This window comes from Mytilus edulis, chromosome 5 (assembly GCF_963676685.1).
Source record: "Mytilus edulis chromosome 5, xbMytEdul2.2, whole genome shotgun sequence".
Taxonomy (NCBI): Eukaryota; Metazoa; Mollusca; class Bivalvia; order Mytilida; family Mytilidae; genus Mytilus; species Mytilus edulis.
The window spans coordinates 54,888,063-54,909,061 of NC_092348.1; the positions used below are offsets into that span (position 1 = coordinate 54,888,063).

The 20,999-nt window shown below is 31.8% G+C and overlaps 1 protein-coding gene across 1 annotated transcript; it reads right to left on the reverse strand.

Annotated features, from left to right (window-relative positions):
- Positions 1-7,681: 7,681 nt before the first annotated feature.
- Positions 7,682-18,380, reverse strand: LOC139523953 (chromobox protein homolog 2-like). The gene is made up of 5 exons (XM_071318402.1): positions 18,295-18,380; positions 15,533-15,670; positions 14,240-14,455; positions 10,176-10,408; positions 7,682-9,343 (listed from the first exon to the last, which is right to left on the reverse strand). The coding sequence occupies exons 1-5, from the start codon at positions 18,298-18,300 to the stop codon at positions 9,226-9,228; spliced, it is 711 nt and encodes a 236-aa protein (XP_071174503.1). The 5' UTR covers positions 18,301-18,380; the 3' UTR covers positions 7,682-9,225.
- Between the last annotated feature and the right edge of the window lie 2,619 nt (positions 18,381-20,999).

The following is a 20,999-nucleotide window of genomic DNA, read 5'->3' on the forward strand; positions in this document are numbered from 1 at the left end:
ATCGGATTGCTAAAATAGATTTCACTGTGATAAATCTTATTTAATAATTATGTATTCATATCTATTGTAAGTAAAGCTAGCTACAAGCGAGACCAGCACATATCTTTAAAACACTTAGTCAAAAGGAAGCTAATAACATGCTGTTTCCGAGATTATGAAAAAAAGTGTCGCACAACTTAGGCTTCTTTTTTATTCATTTTTATTTGCGCTGCAGGATTTGGAAAATCCCTTTTCTCAAAATAAAATGTATACGAGGCATATGTGAGAAGAGAGATGTACTATACATTTGCGAAATATAATTTGATGTCAGTGATATCTATTTTTATTAAAAAAAAAAGTAGGTGATAAAACGATAAATACATGGTACCTAATTCTCGTTTTCTTGCTACATGTACATAAAGTAAATCCTTAGCAAAGCATATTTTAAATGATACAGCAACCCTATAATGCAAAAAGAAATCACTCATTTTCCAAAATCTATGGACATATAAGTTTGTGGTCAATCTTAGGTGACATATATTATCTTTGATATATACCCGCGAAAATTACCAAAACAAAAAATTGAATTCGAGCATACTTTCCATTAACAGCATTCCTTATAATATTTGTAATTCTTGACGACTGAATTCTAAAAATGCGTAAGTTAAAAAAAAAATTATATATATTCTGTGCCTATATTCATATATTTTCAGTTTTTACGAGGTACTTTAGGTGTTGAAATGAATTTTGAAACAAAACTAAACTTAACTTGCTTAAAGAATAAATTTAAGCGTGATATATATATACAGCTACTGACAACAATTTAATAGCTAGGTAGAGGAAACACTTGTACTCTAAAATTTCAATTAGGGATATAGTGTGTGATAACATTGTGTGAGGGAATTCGACGTTTGCTGTACCACTGTTCACTCCAGCGCAATTTATGACAATACCACTGTATCAATCAGAATGATTTTTTTTTTGCAGTGTTTTAAGAAATGATTTTACTTTGTTGTCGAGTATTATTCGTGATACATACAATGTTTTAAAAAGGCGAATTTTCTGTATAAAGTCAATGATTATGTTGACTTTTGAAGGCCAAACTTTTTACAGCCTTAAATACGCAAATAAAAGATCCAAAATCTATACCAATACAGAATGACATGTTTATGAAATTATAGCAAATCTATTGGTTAACAAATTTTTATTCGTTGTTGCAAAATAATGAACTTAAAATATCTGACATTTTCTCCCTACCCAGTTTACCCCTATACATTTTATGATGTGGACTGGTCATTATTATTGAATCGTAGGCAATTTGATTGGATTAAGTTGTTATTAGTTTACCTTCAAACTTGTTTATGCCTTTCATACATGACTATTGATTAATTATAACGTGCATGAATGTGTACGGTAACTAAAATTACCTTCAAACTGGACACTGGACGAGTCAATATTATGTTTTATCAATGAAAGTTAAGGTATGAAAGGTAAGAATTGCCACTTCTTCTATTTTCACAAAATTTTCTGAATACACAGTCGAAAGATTCTTTTTTAAAAGCCTATTGTGGAGATAAAAGAGAAAGTTTACAAATAAGACCTTTTGTTCCATTAAACAAGTCATTTCTTAAGAGAAATGCCGAAATATATTTTACGCACGACTACGGCAGGTAAAATTATTATTTATCATAACAAAAAAAAAAGCATTTTTCAGTCTCATTGGAATGTGTTAATTACAATTAATCCCAAACTTAAGAAGTCAGTAAATAAAGTCAAAATATGTTCGATCTGCCTATTTCTGGACATCAAAAGTCAATACGATCGTTTTAAAGTCAATTTCGTCTACCTCACAAAATCTTGTTAGGCACTTATAGTAATGAAACTATGTCTCTGATGTCAACGATAAAAATTATCGCCGATTTACATAAGCTCTAAGGATGTTTTTAATTTTTGGTATACAAATATTTCCTAAATTTTCTGTGATATTTAAAAAAGGGGGCCATTGTTTCCCAGTGGATGTGCCAAGTTTTTTTTAGACATAAAGACGATTTTTAAATATAAACTTATTCAATTGGTCGCAGATGAAAGATGAGAGACTGACTACTGCTGTTCGTGGACGTGACATTTTCTAATCATTCTCATAACTAACGAGTGCTGGGGTGTGCTTATATAGCATTCGATCTATGTTGTATACGGCCTTGTTATGACATAGTTTGCTGAACTTTGTAAATAATATTTAATGGTAAAATGAAACTTCATCAATGAATACATCAAAACATTTGAACTCCCACAGATAAGTATCAAAAGAGGTTAGAAGTCAGTTTCATGGTTCAATGTACTTAATTGACAAAACAGTTGCTGTTTTATTTGAAGTAAAAAAAAAATATCAGGTGTGGGGTAAATTAATAGATATTATGTATTTAACCTTGTAAAATAAAATAAACTCCTTAACCTGAATAAAAAATGCTGAAGCGTTTTCCCCGTTTTTAAAATGTTTGTGAAAAGTATTATCGTCAGAATTGCGAAAATGATGAGATGAACCAAACTTTTAGGTTGTTTTGTTAGGTCGCTGTCTCATCGACGTTAACCTAAAGTCCACTCCCATTCATACAAGATCTTGACACCTGTTTCAATGAAACACTGGCCCAAAATGTCATAAGTATACTCCACTAAAATCCTTTCCTTCGTGATTAAAACTATAACATCAGTAAATCTGTCATATAACCTCCTTGCTGTAATATAATAGGTTTTTTTTCTAAATGATGCATGTATATGATAAACAGTTTTTTTAATGTGATTATTAAAAATATGTTTTTGAATAAAAACAACCTCATTCAGTTGGCAGTTTTCTAACTTCTTGTTATCTAAGACGTCAAAATGTTGCTACCAATCTGCAAGCTTGTCTAATTTCTATAATCTATTTCATAGGTTGAACTGGATGAATTTCTCATTTAGATATCAAGGGACAAAATGATAAATACATAGTACCAATTTTGCAAGTCTACTTTATATTAATTGTACTTTTATCCTGTGCAGTCAGAAAGTGAGATCATCCAAAAAGGCAGACAAACACCATGAAATTTATGCATATAGTTTACTTAGGGATGTTTTTTGCCTGCTAGTTGTCAAAAATCAAAACACAATCTGAAGTTCTCTTAAAGCTTAAGGCAAATATAACATTATATTCTTCACAGGAAATAGCCACTGGATGTTCAGCAACCAACAATCAATCAATCTATACATGGAAGGAAACTAATTGAATGTGTTTCCTGGTAGAAACACACCATGGAATTTAAGCATATAGTTTAGTTGGGATGTTTTGTGCCTGCTTGTTGTCAAAAATCAAAACACAACCTGAAGATCTCTTTAAGCTTAAGGCCAGTATAACATTGTATTTGGCAAAACTTTTAGGAATTTTGGTCCTCAATGCTCTTCAACTTCGTACTTTATTTGGCCTTTTAACTTTTTTAGATTCGAGTAGACAAAATGCGCGTCTGGCGTATATAAAAAATTTAGTCCTCGTATCTATGATGAGTTTATTCTATACAGGAAATAGCCACTGGATGTTCAGCAACCAACAATCAATCAATCTATACATGGAAAGAAACTAATTTAAAGTTTTTCCTGGTTGCTTGTGATTAACCTATATAGCATTATTATCAGATCTCACTTGCATTTGAATGTACAAGAAACTGATCAGTGGTCATGACTTCGCTTACTATGAACAGGACAAATTTTACAAAATGAATTACGGTCATATCTCAATGTGATACAAGCCAATTTAAGAAACTTTGCAGGAAAAGGCACTTTTTGTAACCACTTATGTACTTTGTAAACCCAGAACAAATAAAAAAATAAAAATGTAAGGGTTCCACAAACCCAGTGTCTCGCCTACTTTATGAATGTAATTAATGTTTTAAGAACTTTAACATGTTTAACTGCAGACTGTGCTGTATGTAATGTTAACTGGAAGAAAACTAAGTCACATACTGAAAAACTTGAAATATATTTTTGCAAAATTTCCTTCTGCATACTAGCTTTTGATCATGAACAAGTTTCTGTCCAAGTTTGGTAGAAATCCAGGATAGTTAAAGAAATTATTTATTTTTTTTTAAACTTTAACAGAGTGAATGTTATGTTAAATGGAAGAAAAACTAAGTCTATTTATCATGAAGTAATTTACTTCTTGATGCTATCTTACGACCATAGACAAGCTACTGTCCAAGTTTTGTAGAAATAAAGGATAGTTTAAAAAAGTTATTAAATTTTAAAAACTTTAACCACAGAGTGAATGTAATGTTAACGGCAGAAAAACTTATGATAAATGGATGATAAATGGATTATCATGAAGCAAAATACGGAAAAACAGGATTTTTTGTACAAAATTTAAATCTTGATACTATCTTAAGATCATAGATAAGTTGCTGTCCAAGTTTGGTAGAAATCCAGGATAGTTTAAAAAAAGTTGTTAAATTTTCAAAACTTTAACCACAGAGTGAATGTAATGTTTACTGGCAGAAAAACTAAGTCCATTTATATTAGTTCACATGCGCGTAGCTACATATACGTCAAAACGCCCGGGCGTACACTAGAATTTGGTAAAAAAAATATTTTCATCTAGGAATAAAAATAGAAGTACACCAACATTCTTAGTCTTTCTTCAGTGGCTTGTAATTTCGAATAAAAGTACGAACATTTGTATCATAATTTGTATTTGTTTATTTTCTCTCAAAATCTAAATCTACCGTTAATTCTATACTGACTTTCATTTTTTTTTTATACAATTCATAATTTGATAAGATTCGATATGAGGTTTGCATTTTTTGTTGAGCTATTGACATTGATGTCGCGAAAGCAAGACATTTCGATCGTAAATTTCGACGGCGGTGCCAATATTATAACTATGTACATATAGGTTCATTATGTGGATAAAGTTTTAAGATATCAATAACTTTGTAAAACCGTAAAATTTTACGTTTATAGCTGGACAAAAACTGTTTATATATGATGAGTTTTTCCGTATTTTATGGATAAAAGGAATTTCTTTTTGCATTTACAGTCTTAGGTTTAAATTTGTTACATATCAATTACTTTGTTAAACCTTCGTCGAATTTAATTTAACTTTAATTTGTTGCCATAACCATTTATTCTTAATGCGTTAGTGCTAATAAAGTTTTTTTTTCATGGTTAATTTCTGAAGCAAAAGTTTTTTTCGTTCATTTTTCAGTTTTATACCGACAGCTGGGCTTATCTTTTTGCAATTTAAATCAGACGATCTGGTCACCGATTAATAACATATCGCACAGGGAGGCAAGCCTTCAAATACATTCTTTCATTGAAATTAAATTTAATTACGACTTTTTAATTAACAACAATTTGTACACTCACTACACAAATAAAATATTCTTTTTGAAGACAAAAACAGTTAGATATATAAAACAAAACTATATGTCACAGTGATAAATGAGGGTCTGGTCGGATTAGGGGCAACAGGGAGTTTAGTGGGGGGGGTCATCATTTCTATAATTCTTTGTTCTGTCATTATTTTGGTTATTCTTATCAACTGGTTTGGACGTTAACTCCAAATTAAGCCAATGACCGTCATTAAAATTGAAATAAACACATTGAATAGATTAAACATAAAAAATAAAATCTTCTTGTCTGCAGGATTGCAAATTCGTAACTTCAAGGGCGAACTTGTAAACAGGGCGAGTTGTACCGATACCAAATTCACGCATGCGTAATACAAATATCAACAGTTAAAACATCCTGTTACAAGTAAACAAATTACGTTCATGTGGATGAGATGAAATCTAATAATTTACATAAATAAAATGGTCATATTTACGATAGTGATTGTTTTACAATCATAATTTACAAATTAAATGATTCAGATGCCCAATCATGTGTAAAAATCGGTGTCAGGAATCTAAGTTGTTTTGAAATTGTAATACACGAAATGAATGCGGCATACGGATACTCAAAGCCAATGGTCGGCCCCTTAAGTCTTCAGAAGACTTGACGTCTTCTTCCACTAAAAATAAACCATTTTGAATCAAAGACAGGAATGATGTGTCATTATCGATAACTCATAAACTCCCAGAGGCTTCGTCCCTCCAATCCCATACCAGGAGATTCTTTGGCCTGGACCCGTAGGGCCTTCAGGCCCCTCACCGAAATTCGGGTGTACATGTAAAAATTACCTAGCTACGCCACTGGTTCAATATGGATAAACAGGATTTTTTTTTACAATATTTACTTCTGGATAATCTTGTGATCATAAACAAGCTTCTGTCTATGTTTGGTAGAAATACAGGATAGTTTAAGAAAGTTAACAAAATTTCAAAAACTTTAATCACAGAGTGAATAAAATCCATAGGGATTTGCCCTCGGGCCTCACCTGCTATAGATTTTACTTACCCTCTATGGATCCATAGGGGGTCAGTAGCAAACCATAAAACTTATATTTTGGTACAATGTCAGAGAGATCCATACACTTACACGCAAGTTATAGTTTGGAAACTACAAAAATGCTTAAAAAGAGGCGGAATGAAGGATCACTATATTTCGCTTTTTCGACAAACAACGAAGGCTAGAGTAAAAGTCTAATTTTCAGTAGGCGAAGCAACAAAATAACTCTATCTGTGAACACATCTTTATAGGCAGCACCAATACTGTACTGTGTGGTATTTATTTCGCTCTGACCAAGTTACTTTTTGTGTTGTTCATCTGTTTTAACTTTAGAAACAGTGATTTGTACCATGTACCAAACTTTGATAGTACAATAGCAACAATTTCGAATGTGAACTATGTAAATCATTCAATTAATGAACCAGGACCAAGTTTGCAGGACATATAATCTCTGGGGCCTCCCAAATTTTTATTGAAATGGTTCTGCTATAACTGACCTAATCACAAACATTCAAAATTTGTATATTTTGGATATGATCCTTGCTACAATTCGGTTCCTTTTTCATGAATGTGACCTAAAGAATTAGAATATTTACCTGGTTTGTTATGACATGAGCAATGACAGATGCCACATGTGTACCCATCAGTAGCAACTGAGATCACTCAAAGTTTTTGGTGGGAACTGTGTTGCTTAGTCTTTAATTTTCTATGTTGCATTTTGTGTACTATTGTTTGTCTGTTTGTCTTTTTCTTTTGCAGCCATGGCGCTGTCAGTTTGTTTTTGATCTATGAGTTGGATGTTCCTCTGGTATCTATCGCCCCTCTTTTAAGCCCCTCTTTTAGGGATGCCTTCTGAAACATCCGGTTTTGACGAGACAAAAAAAAATGGTTTCAGTGTCAATTTGGAAGCGGACGTTGAGATTACAGGGTCATTTCAAACTTGCATGTCATCTCATTAGTAATAAATGTGTAATAAAGTACAGAATTATGGACAATATTAATTCACCATTACCTTATTTGGTCTCTAGTTGAGAGTTGTCTTATTGGCAATCATACAACATCTTTAATATTTATACATTTGCATGCCATTTTTATGATTTCATTACAGCATCCCTTTAGTTATTCTGAATTAAATCAGAAAAAAACTACTTAATTTCAAGCAGTATATAATATTTGACAAGTATGTTTGTATTTTTGTTCTGTAGTCTTAACTTCATAAAACAAACAAGCGAATCAAACATTTGCTGAAAAAAACTATTTTAGAATGGAATGGCTCTAAATGATAAAAAGATTTGTTAAGTATATTACATTTATTTATGATGTATATGATACAGGTAAAAAGAAGACATTTATATGAAAATTTCACAAATAAAATACATCTATCAAATGTTTTACCACATGAAAACATGGATTGGTTTAAAAAATATAAAATGTAGGTGGATTTAAATGAAACTTTGATTGACAATAAGGATTTATAACAAAAACATCCCAAAATCCTGTCTAAAAAAGAGTGTGCAAGTCCCATATGGAAAATCATGAACAACCATCTCATTAGATCTTAATATATTTAAGGTTTATGAAAAAATACCCCTTTTGAATCTATGATATACTCAAACTCATTTTTTCTCCAATTTAGTTAAGCACTTCTTATTAACTTCAAATTGATTCACTGAACATTATAATTTATAAAGTGTGAGAGAAGTATCATTTTCTTAGTTATTTTTTTTTTTTGCACTTGTTCCCTTTTTCTTCCATAAAGCAAAGCATCTTTCAGACTGACAAAATAAATAAAATCTAGAAAAAAAAAAAACACATGTAAAGTACAACAGTTTAAAAATTTTTATTGAAACACCGCTATCATAATGCTGACAAAAAGTAAAGCAAAGACAAAATAATTAAAAACTCAAAATGCAACCTAAAAAATTTAAAACACAATATTGATATCACTTGTAGCTGTTTTACTGTAAAACTTATATTTTCTAAACTAAAATACTCAACAAATATTAAGAAAATTTGGTGCAAATAAATTTTGCGTAGCTAAGCTTATTAAATTGATATCTTATAAAAGCACTATTTCGTACATAATATATTTATCATTATATATAAAAAGTATGCAATGTTTCAATTTATACTGGATTGAAAAATTCATGAAACAAAAAAGTATTTACAAAATGTCATTACATGTATTTACATCATTTTAAAAAATCTCCTCTTTATTGCCTATTATTCCAGAAAAGATTGTCTGTAAAAAAAAAAGTTTTAATAGGTATTCTTAATTGACTTTGTTTTAGTCATAAATATCTTCCCTTTCAATTTCTATAAATCTTAAACAAATCAGTTTAACCCTCTACAGTAAAATGTAAAATGAAAGATTTATGAAGCTTTATATCTGAACACAAGGCACATAATATGTAACAATCACTTTCAGAAAATATACCAATACCTCAAATTGACTCTTTTTTTTAAATTTCAGTCACTGCTTTAAAATGGATCGTTTAAATTTAATGTTTAAGTTAAAAAACAATCTAAAAATATCAAAATAAGTCATTCTAATCATTCATGTAGAAAATTTCTGTTTTATGCAATTTACTACGCTGCTATGAAGTTTAAGGACAATAAAGTCACAAGAAAAATGTGTGTATTCAAACAAATCTTTTTTAAATACTGACAGTGAGTGACTTCTCATAAAAGTGACAACCTGAACCAGACAAGAGTTCGCCTATGAAGTATCTACTCTACATCTATAGTAATTTCAATACATGGTTAAATGTGCGATCGATGACATTAGCTGCCACAGGTTATGATCGATACACTAAATGTTTGGTCAATGTTCTTCTATTTTCCTGTCTGAGAACCTGTAGATTTGGTTTCAGGTGATGATGGAAACACACTAGTCATCATCAGAACTAGACTGTTGAAAAGATTCTTTAAGTATTCCCATATTGCTGCAAAGCTGAAATGAAATAATTATACTTGATGTCTCTAATATTTAATTAACTGTGCATTTGTATTCAGATATCGCAGATCAAATTTATTCGTTCATTGTTTAATCATAGGTTTTTTGATTGAGTTAAGTCTACCAATTTATATTTTATCGTATGTTTTTCTTTGTTGTGATGTTATGCTATTGTTTCAGAAAAAGGGAGAAGGTTTGAATCCATTAAAACGTTTAATCCCGCTGCAAATGTTTGCACCTGTCCTAAGTCAGGAATCTGATGTACAGTAGTTGTCGTTTGTTTATGTAATATATACGTGTTTCTCGTTTTGTTTATATAGATTAGACCGTTGGTTTTCCAGTTTGAATGGTTTTACATTAGTAATTTTGGGGCCCTTTTTAGCTTATTGTTCGGTGTGAGCCAAGGCTCCGTGTTGAAGGCCGTACTTTAACCTATAATGGTTTACTTTTTAAATTGTTATTTGTATGGAGAGTTGTCTCATTGGCACTCACACCACATCTTCCTATATCTATTGATATATAACCAGCTTAAAGATGAAGAGCAACATAACAAGTTAATATGTTTGTTTGTGTGAACATTGTCAATATGGTCTTTTTTCTATGTAGAGTTGGTTTTTTAATTTCAGAAAGAACTGTTAGAACAAACTAAAGGATGGTGAGACGTTTTGGAGACCAAACTTTGACCTATAATGGTTTACTTTTATAAAATAGGACTTGGATGGAAAGTTGTCTCATCTGCACTCATACCTCATTTTCTTATACATGTATCTATTGAATGAATGTTAAAACCATGTATTTAGTTTTCTAAAATGTTAAAAGAATAACTTACTCGACTTTATTTTCCAAAACAAAACTTAGTGTTATTATAGTGACACAGGTAAATACTATAATCATGGCATAATCTGAGTTGTAATATCGGCCAACGTCTGGTAAATTTCGTTTCCATGCTGGGGCAGAGTCTGAAAATCTATTGATGGGTGATTTTTTCACAGAACTAGTAACTGTTTTCTCTTCCGTCACTGTCCTTGTTACTATACCAATGTTATTCTGTGAAATGTCCGTCTGCAAAATAATAATGTACAATATATCAGTGTCTTCCCTAGAATTTTTTTTATGGGTATAAGGTAAATTTGCAATGTGGAGCGCAGCGTTGTTTTGTAGAATTATTTTTATTACACTAGTGAAATGAATTGTGCATGTCAGTTTAAAAACTTCACAAAAATCTGCAATACAGTCAGGAATAAATGAATTGTGCATGTCAGTTTAAAAACTTCACAAAAATCTGCAATACAGTCAGGAACAATTCTTAACATTTTCTCCAAAGGCCAGTCTGGGTCCAAAAGGTTTTTTTCAAGGGCCCAGACCCTGTATATTCTTTTTAGGCTCTACCAGGTCTGTTTTTACTGCAGGTACATATTTATTAATAGTCTTGAATGTTCTTATATAAAAGCCAATAATATATGTTCAAAATACCTTATACATTGTTATACATGCATGTAGCTTGTTTCTGATTATGATGGAAATAATAAAGGAATTAAAAAAACATATTGAGTTTTTCAGAATTAAAATCCATTTTAATAACAATGTATTTTCAGACTGGTTAACTTATATTTGTAATATTATGAAAAAAAAATACCCCCCATCCCTTTCCATACCCCTAGATGTAGATTATTTTAATAAAAAGTATTATCAGTTTCACCCCAAGAAATTATTAATTTTTCATGAATAAATCTTGGCAGTTAATCAAAATGATTCCAAAATGAAATTCTTATTGTCTATAAATAACAATGAAATGTAACTGTTTCCTGTTATGAAAAGGGGTTTCACAATTTCCCGCCAAAAAGCACATAGCTTTCAACAATTGTAAACAAAGCATTCAATTTGTGATCGTGGCTTACAGCTTTAATAAATTTGATTTGGATATAGATATTCAACTGAAGGTACAGTCAAGCAATGTTTTTACTTTCTTCTGGATTAAAATTAGTTTGAAAGATCTGTTTAAAATATAAAGTAATCTTTGACATCAAAACAACAGATGATCTGAAATACATTGTGAATATTCAGTGACCCATACATTTTTTTAACTCTGCTACGGAGGTCAAAGTTACATCATGTTTCAACCCAATGATATGTATTCTCTGTTACAACTAATCAACTGCGTTTGATATAAAAATTTCAATAAATTAAAGATGTCAGACTTATGATTTCAAAACGTAAAATTTATACTGCAAAAGGTTTACTTTTTATTTTTCGCGGAAAGATATTTGGAAGCTGTGTCAGGCTTTAATACTTATCATTACAACAATTTGAACTCCCGATTTCTATTATGTAATCAAACGCTTGAATGTTATTCTATCTAATCCAAGTGGTTGTAATATCAGAGCGTTGCATCTAATTATGATCAATTATCAGTCCAGTGAGTTTGAAACACCTGTAGAGTTTTGTCACTTGTCACTTCATATTACAAGATAATAAAAATTTCACACATAGCGGGATGCATTGCGGAAAGATAAACGCATGGCTGCCTAAATTGTACGCATAGGGGTACCGCAATGCATGAATAGCCTAGGGAAAACACTGTATATACATGTATTCATGTACTCCATATATACGGAAAGTTTTATTTTATACTTCTTTTCTTTTAACATTTATTACATTTATAATGCATTTATTATTTCATTAATATAAATAAACATGCATTTTCAGAAAACGAAATCTGTAACAAACATAAACTTTTAGCCACCGCTTTACAAGCAGAGCCAAATACAATGAAAGTCCCAACAATGTATTGGCTTCCGAAGCTACACAAAACCCCTTACAAATATAGATTTATTTCGTCTTCAAGCCATTGTTCAACTACTAAATTGTCTATTCTTCTTACCAGCACACTTGGTACAATTAAAAACCTTATAATAAATTGTTCAAATAAGGCCTTCGAAAATAGTGGAATAAATTACTTTTGGAGTGTCAAGAACTCGTTGGAAGTACTTGATAAATTGCATGCTTATATTGGTGATTTTGAATCTATTCAAAGTTTTGATTTTTCTACCCTGTATACCACATTGCCTCACATTCTCATTAAGAAAAAATTCACACACCTAATTAAATGGGCATTCAAAAAATCAGAATGTGAATATATATGTTCAAACTCTTTTAGGTCATTTTTTAGTAGCAATAAACAAAAAAACTATGTTAATTGGACATGCTTTGATACTATATATGCCCTTGAATTTTTACTAGATAACATTTTTGTTCGCTTTGGGGATTCCGTATATCGTCAGATTATCGGAATTCCAATGGGGACTAACTGTGCACCACTTATTGCGGACCTCTTTTTGTATTGTTATGAGTTACAATTTATGACAAAAATAAGCAAAGACCCATCAAAACAACATCTGATAAACAAATTTAATAATACTTTTAGATATTTGGATGATATTTTGGCTCTCAATAATGACGACTTCAGTATGTATATTAATGAAATTTATCCTGCTGAACTTACTTTAAATAAAGCTAATACTAACAATGACCACTGCCCTTTCCTCGATCTTGATATCTATATCACTAACGGAAAGCTGAATACTAAAATTTATGATAAAAGGGATGATTTTTCATTTCCTATCGTTAATTATCCGTTTTTAGATGGTGACGTTCCCTTGTCACCATCTTACGGTGTTTATATTTCTCAACTTGTACGATTCGCTCGTGTATGTAACAATGTTTTAGATTTTAACGAGAGAAATTTATGTATAACTGAAAAATTATTACACCAGGGTTTTCGATATCACAAACTAGTCAAAACATTTACTAAATTTTATCATCGGTATAAAGACATCATTCGTAAATATAGCTCAACATGCAGACTTCTTATACGTTCAGGTATTTCACATCCAATTTTTTATGGAAATATTCTTTATAAAGCACAAAGGTGTCAGTATTCACCTCAGAAACTTAAAAAACCTTTGAATAGACTTATTAAGAAGGGATATAATTACGATACTGTTGTCAAGTCATTAAAGATTGCATATTTTGGCGTTAATATTGAGTCACTGATAAGGTCTTTGCGTCGGAACTAAACACATTTATTCTAAAAACAGTTGTTGGCATGACACGGGTTATGTTCTTCTCATATATGTTATGATGGTATGATACTAAACCCCTAACGGGAAGGATTGTGCCTGATGTACATATGATGAAATCATAATCTTTCAGTCAGTTTAATTGAAGTCTGGAGCTGACATGTCAGTTAACTGCTAGTAGTCTGTTGTTATTTATGTATTATTGTCATTTTGTTTATTTTCTTTGGTTACATCTTCTGACATCAGACTCGGACTTCTCTTGAACTGAATTTTAATGTGCGTATTGTTATGCGTTTACTTTTCTACATTGGTTAGAGGTATAGGGGGAGGGTTGAGATCTCACAAACATGTTTAACCCCGCCGCATTTTTGCGCCTGTCCCAAGTCAGGAGCCTCTGGCCTTTGTTAGTCTTGTATTATTTTAATTTTAGTTTCTTGTGTACAATTTGGAAATTAGTATGGCGTTCATTATCACTGAACTAGTATATATTTGTTTAGGGGCCAGTTGAAGGACGCCTCCGGGTGCGGGAATTTCTCGCTACATTGAAGACCTGTTGGTGACCTTCTGCTGTTGTTTTTTATTTGGTCGGGTTGTTGTCTCTTTGACACATTCCCCATTTCCATTCTCAATTTTATGCAATAGGATACAGTTTCATAATGGAGACTGATACATGTAATATGAAAACATTATCATTCTCCATAGTACATGTAAGACAATTAAAATATGAAGAGGAGCATTGAAGGTGCTATATAATATTTATATATTTGTTCTTATTTCATTTTCAAAATTTCAATTTTACTTAGACAAAAAATACCTTTGAAGTTAAGGTTTCTGTCCTAATTTCAGCTTCAGGAGTCTTTGTTTCTATAACAGATCTTCTAGACTGTCTAGTTGGAGCCCCAGTAGGAGCAGATTTTCTCCTAGAAGGTGATTTACTGGCTTTACGAGTTTTTGATCTAGAGCGACCTCCTCTGCCTCTGGATGTTGAACGAGTTCTCGACCTTTTGGCAGGTGTTTTCTTTCCTGGTGACTGAAAGATAATTACTTAGATATTAGCCTATATTTACATTTATTAGACAGTTACTCAAAACAGACATCTGTATAACACTTTTCAACTTGTAAAAATCATAAATGAGTTATAACAGATACAGTTTAACCAGTTTACATTTCTTATAAAAAGGTATAAAAAAAAAATAATGAATCTGAAAACGCATCACACGGGATAGCTGACTTATATTAACCCTTAAACCAAATTTCAGAAATCCTTGTATTGTAGTTCCTGAGAAAAATGTGATGAAAAATTTTCAACTTGGCTATCATGTGTAAAATCAAACAAGTGTTCGGTAAACAGGAAGTTGTTGAGTGATGAATCTGAAAACGCATCACACAGTATAGCTGACTTATATCAAGCCTGAAACCAAATTTCAGAAATCCTGGTAGTGTAGTTCCTGAGAAAAATGTGACGAAAAATATTCATGGGACGGACTGACTGACAGACTGATGGAAGGACAGACAGAGGTAAAACAGTATACCCCCCTTTTTTTCAAAGCGGGGGTATAATAAGATGAGCCTTTTGTATTATAAACTTCACTAGCTTAGTCAATCATAAAATGATTTTTTTTATGTGACCTACATCATGCATGTTTCTGTCATATTCTGCTGAAAAAGTATGATAGTATAATAAATTTATACAGTGTATTAAACTGCAACCCAAAAAAAAACCCAACCAAAACATGTACATGGATCCCTTCAGAATTAAAATTGTATATGAACCTATCCTTTAATATAAATATGCTTCTGCACACACACATGTAGATAAAGGGTAATTTCAGATGCATCAGGAAAACAAACAACACTGTATTAAACACAGAACTGAGAAGAAGGGCATTTACTACAGTATAATTTTATTTGTTTAATATTTTTCTTGAAAATTATTTCTGGATCAGCAAAGGTCATTGATGATCAAGAGAAAGAATGTTTGAAATACATTTGTATGTAACATGTGATCAGTTAATAGGAGTTAAAACTATAAACATGAGAACCTGCAGACAATACTGATTTACTGTCAAGTCAACCATGAAAAATTTTCTGGCAATTTTGAACTTACTGAAAATCTTTTGACAATTTTTTGAGGTACACTTGAAGCTGCTTCCCATGAATCACTTTCTGGTCCTTTTCCTTCCCATCTTACTAAATATTCCTTTTTTCCTCTACCTCTACTTCTCTCTTGAAGAACTTGTTCTGCCTAAAAAAGTAATTGTTACATGTTAGAGAGTGGAATAGACATAATATAGTCATACATGTATTAGAATCAAGATAATTCATGGACTTACTTAAACGTGTTACACAGCAAAAAAAAAATGACAACCACTGATTTACAGGCTCCTGACTTCGGACAGGCACAAGCAGAATGTAGCTGGGTCATACCTGCCAACTGTTACTATTTGCCGGTGATTTCCCCCATGGAGGCGCCAAAATTGAAATTTTAAAAGAGCAATTTCGTCCACAATTTTAAACAAAACAATTTAATTTACAATGGCTACAGGCTTTTTAAAGTAAAAAGAATCCCCAAACCAACATTAAAATATAATTAAAGGCCCTCTTGAAGGTTTTGAAGGCTTATAAGAGCCATCTTGCACATAAAAACCCCTGGCATTTTGGAAAGTTGGCAGGTATACTGGGTTAGACTAATTTGAAGGCAGCAACCCTTTGAAGGTCATTTACCACCCAAAACTTTTAATTTCAAAATGGTTTCCCAGAAATTCCAAAATACATTACTTTGGGAAAGTATAAAATATCAAAATCGGTAAAATTTGATGGAACATCGATTTTTAATAACCAGAAGTTCAGGTCTTTCAAATTTTGGTATTTAATACTCGACGGAAGTGACATATTTTAGAAAATCTAGGAAACAATTTTGAAATTTAAGTAATAATAATAATAATAATAATTCTTTATTTAAAGAGGGTTACACAGTTAGCTGTAAAGCTAATCTTCCCTGAGGCCCTCATATAATACAATGAAATATAACAAACAATTACAAAATATCAAACAGACACACATACATGAATAATGAAATAAAAAATTGTTATGAAATATACAATTTTCAAAACAGGGAAAAGTTACAAATTCATATAGTAAATATTATTTGCCCACATCATATAGAATCGTATTTTTTTTTATTATTTGTTTTGGATATTTTGTATCGATAAGAACACAAAAGGTACTTTGTTACATCATGGTAATATATATGGTTAAGTTACTGGATAATCCTGGAAATTAGAAATTTCCAGTTTACAATTGGAAAATTAATCGAGCAAGTACCAATCAATAAAATACAGCAGAGGAAAACAGAGATCTAACTACGTTATATAGCTATTTATATAATACATTTTTGTCCCCTAAAACATGTTATCACTATCCGACCAAATGAAACCGTCCAAATGATACTGGTAAATATTATTGAACAGTCGCACAAGAATTTGTATAATGTCACTATACAAATCCTTGAGTCGCAGTATTAAAAAAATTTTCAACAACACATCAGGGTTCAGCTGAACATTCGTATATACCAACCAATGATCTTAACCTGGATTTAGAGCGAAACTTAATAATTCCTACATTTATCTAAAATCTCTTTGATCTTTTGATTTTATCAGAACGATCATTTACAATCGTCTTAAATATGCAGGAAATGTGTGCCACTCAGTGGAGTTAACAGTAGTTATTATATAATCACAACTTGCGATATATATTACATATACTATTAGTCCAATTTCTACCGAAAAATAAATCAATAAAAATGGGGCATTTATTCAATAAATTTGGTACAAATTTCCATCGTCAATGTGTTTTTCTATAGAATTAATGATGTGTCGAATTAATCTATCAATCACTCAATCGGCACACATATGCAGATGTAAGGTAGCGGAATCTGCCGAGGTTTGCCGATTGCTGTTTCCTAAGAATTTATCACAACATTCGATTTCTTCGTTTATTTCTGTAATCCCGAAAGCAACCGATAATGACAATATTGTAGGTCACCACACGCTGGTATGAAAATAACGTGCCATGTTTCAAGCTAATTAACATGTCATTAAATTGCGCGCGGCATCACAGATGAAACGTTTGAAGTCTGGTCGTAGTAGTTCCTGTCAATATAATACTTCCATGGTTACATGTACCTTGCAAAAATTTCTGGCCCACTATGAAGATTTCAACCTTAAATTGTGTCTCAAATTTCCCCCCCAAATTCATTCTCAAAGTCCAGAAGTAAAATATAGCTTCAGCTTCATGACATCATACATGTGACTGTCGTAGGAAGGTTTAATTGAGAAAAAAAATAGCCTTGCCAGACTTCCTAATTATTTGGACAGACTCTGGTCATCATAGCATTAAACAACAATGTAGATGAATTGCAGAACTGAAAATTGACAATTCAGGTATACTATGCATAATGTCAATAACAATGACCCAAGTGGGTGTTTATCCACAGCCACAAGCACAACCTGTTCATGACGTTATATATAGTATTTGGAATGTCTTGAATAATATAATTGTCCCACACGCCCATTTAGTATGGTTATGACTGGTGTAACTGGAAGCATATAATATTTCTAAAGAAAATAAGCAAAAAAATACTTCGGCAGATTTGTTTACAACCTTGTCAGCCTCACAGTCAGGTGCGTGGGGACGCTAAAGTGAAAGTGGCTCAAGTGCTTTAAGTATATCAAATGCAATATAAGTTTTGGCTTCCTTTATTGGTAATAATCATCATTAACATGACTAAAGTACTACATAAGAAACCCAAAGTCAAAGAATTAAACATCAAGTAAGAGTATCGGATATTTGAAAATTTGAAATACAAACCTCCATGTTTAAATTTCCCGATTTCCCGTCGTGCTTTGCAAATGGGTAAAGTATTTAGCAAACAAAGATTCAGTCGCGGACATTTCGAAGCGAGATTAGGATATTTCGGACCAAAAAAAATAAATCAATTTTAAGAATACTTGGACCATTTTGAAAAGAATTGTGAAATCAGTTTTCGAAATTCGAACCAAATTTATTCTTCAATCACGATTTGCAGAGACATAAAGTGGGCGCTCATATTCGCCAGGGACACAATTTCGCCGTTTTATGATTTTGAGGTGTAAAAACTTCAAAGGATAGGTAAAATGGAAGAAATATGCCGGTAAATTATATTATTACAAAAAACTATATCATATAAACTATATAAGATATCTCAGAAATTATACTAGCTATCTTATATAAAAATATTTATAAGATACTAGTATATCATATATCTTATCTTGACTCCTGCCTGGATGCAGTTTCCCTGCACTCCGAGAAATTAAATTGTTTGATGTATGCAGATGATATTGTGATTATGTCAACATCAGCCACAGGGCTTCAAAGTAGACTTGATCAGCTAGAAAAATATTGTGCTGACTGGTGCCTTAAAGTTAATATTAAAAAGACTAAAGTCATAATTTTTAATAAGGCTGGAAGGAAAATTCAAGCGAATTTTCGACTGCAGAATAACTTGATTGACTGTGTCGCTCATTACAAATATTTGGGTGTTCACTTTACTGCATCTGGAAGTTTTCATCTAGCTAAAACTGAACTTTATAATAAGGCTCTTAAGGCCTACTATAAACTTAGAAAGGATTTTATCAATTTGTCTCCTGGAATAAAATCTTGTGTTCATATTTTTGATCATACCCTTAAACCCATTCTGTTATATAATTCAGAGGTATGGGGAGGTTATAATGTTTCTTGTAATAAATTACAGTCTTCCTTATTTAATCTTGAAAATATTTTTAAAAATCTTAAGTGTGAGAATCTCCATCTTAAATTTTCTAAGTTTATACTTGGTGTACACAAAAGGAGTGTCAATTTTGCTGTATTATCAGAACTGGGGCGTTTCCCCTTACATTATGATATTGTAAAGTCAATTGTAAAATACTGGTATAGATTTGAAAATCTTACAACTGAATTCAGTCTATTGAAAGATGCTTATAAATGCAGCCAAGAGCTTCACAAATCTAACATAACTTCTTGGTACTCATTTGCTAAGAAAGTATTAGAAGTTTTTGAAATTAAACCAGAAGTAAAACATTTTGGACAATATAAATTTTTGAACATATCTAGCAAATTAATTCACACTAAATATATTAGCAATTGGTATGCTAGCCAAAATAAAGCTTCTGATGGAAAACTGTTTAATTATGTGAAATTTAAGCAGAATTTTGGTTATGAAAATTATCTTTCTTTAATAAAGGACTTTGATTTAAGAAGATCTATATGCAAATTACGTATTTCTGCTCATAAGCTTCAAATTGAAGTTGGACGTTTTTCAAATATTCCACGAAATGAAAGAATTTGCAAAAAATGCTCCTCTGGCTGTGTTGAAGATGAAATCCATTTTTTAACTAACTGTGAAAATTCTAAATCAGATAGAGATGCTCTCTTTGACTTTGTTTGCCAAAGAATTCCAAATTTTTCTTTACTGGATAATCAGCATAAATTTATTTATTTATTAAACTGTGAAGACAATCAGGTCCTTAATGCTGTTGGTAAATTTATTAAAGTGAATATGAGTTAGTAATTGTATTGTTACTGTATGTAAAATAATGTTTGTATCTACATTGTATGTATCTATCAAATTAATATTCTTTTTCCTTATTCATGTATGCTCTGTATGCCCCTTGTGGGCCCTTAATTGGAAATAAAATATGTTCTGTTCTGTTCTGTTCTATACTTTATAAGGTATCTTTTAAACTTTTAAAAGAAGATATTGCTCATAAAGTATTAAAGATATCGTATAAACTGTATGAGATATTCTGTGTGATAAATGTTGTGTGATGCGTCTAGTGTTCTGTGTTTTTTTTTATCTGTGTGCTTCGCCTTGTCATCTCTCGCTTTCAGCGCCGCTTGCTAACAGAAATGTAAAAAGGTAAGCAGTTAGTCAGTCTCTCCCTGTCAGTACATAGCCTCTCCACATCAAGTCCTATCATTAGTTCCTTTCCGTGGTAACAGATGAATACTGAGCACCAAAAGGCCTTAGGCAAAACTACAAGGGCGACGGGAAGATGGGTCTTGTGAGCCTAGGTAGGCAGCCTGTCTAGTAGAAGGAAAACTCTGATTTCAAATCACAGGTTGTGGTAACCATCACGGCGTTAGTCCTTTCAAGACAACCACTCCAGCTTTTGGACAAATAGTGGGGAGATCACTGCCCCGGTGGAAGATTGCTGTCAAGCGACAACGACAAAGGGCGTAGGAGGGCAAACAATTCCCCACCGGCCAGTGACTCGTATGTGGAAAGCTGCATGCAAGATGCCTTTAAAAACCCACCTGGAACCTTAAGGTAGGCTAATGTCCTGCTTGGAGGTGAAAGCGGATTACAGAAACACGAAACGAAAATTTACGAACCTTGGATGAAAGAGAAAGAAGACCTTTACATAGAAGGAGAATGACGTTGGATGGCCAAAACCGAAAGGAAGCTACACAACTGAGACTTCTGAACTCTAAATCCGCAACAAAGATAGGAACATGAAACGTGAGATCTATGTACG

Coding starts and splice junctions, on each gene's coding strand:
- LOC139523953 (XM_071318402.1), bottom strand. Junction 10,409..14,239: donor CAGAAACCTTAACTTCAAAG/GTATTTTTTGTC, acceptor ATTATTTTGCAG/ACGGACATTTCACAGAATAA. Junction 9,344..10,175: donor GTTTTGGAAAATAAAGTCGA/GTAAGTTATTCT, acceptor ATTTCATTTCAG/CTTTGCAGCAATATGGGAAT.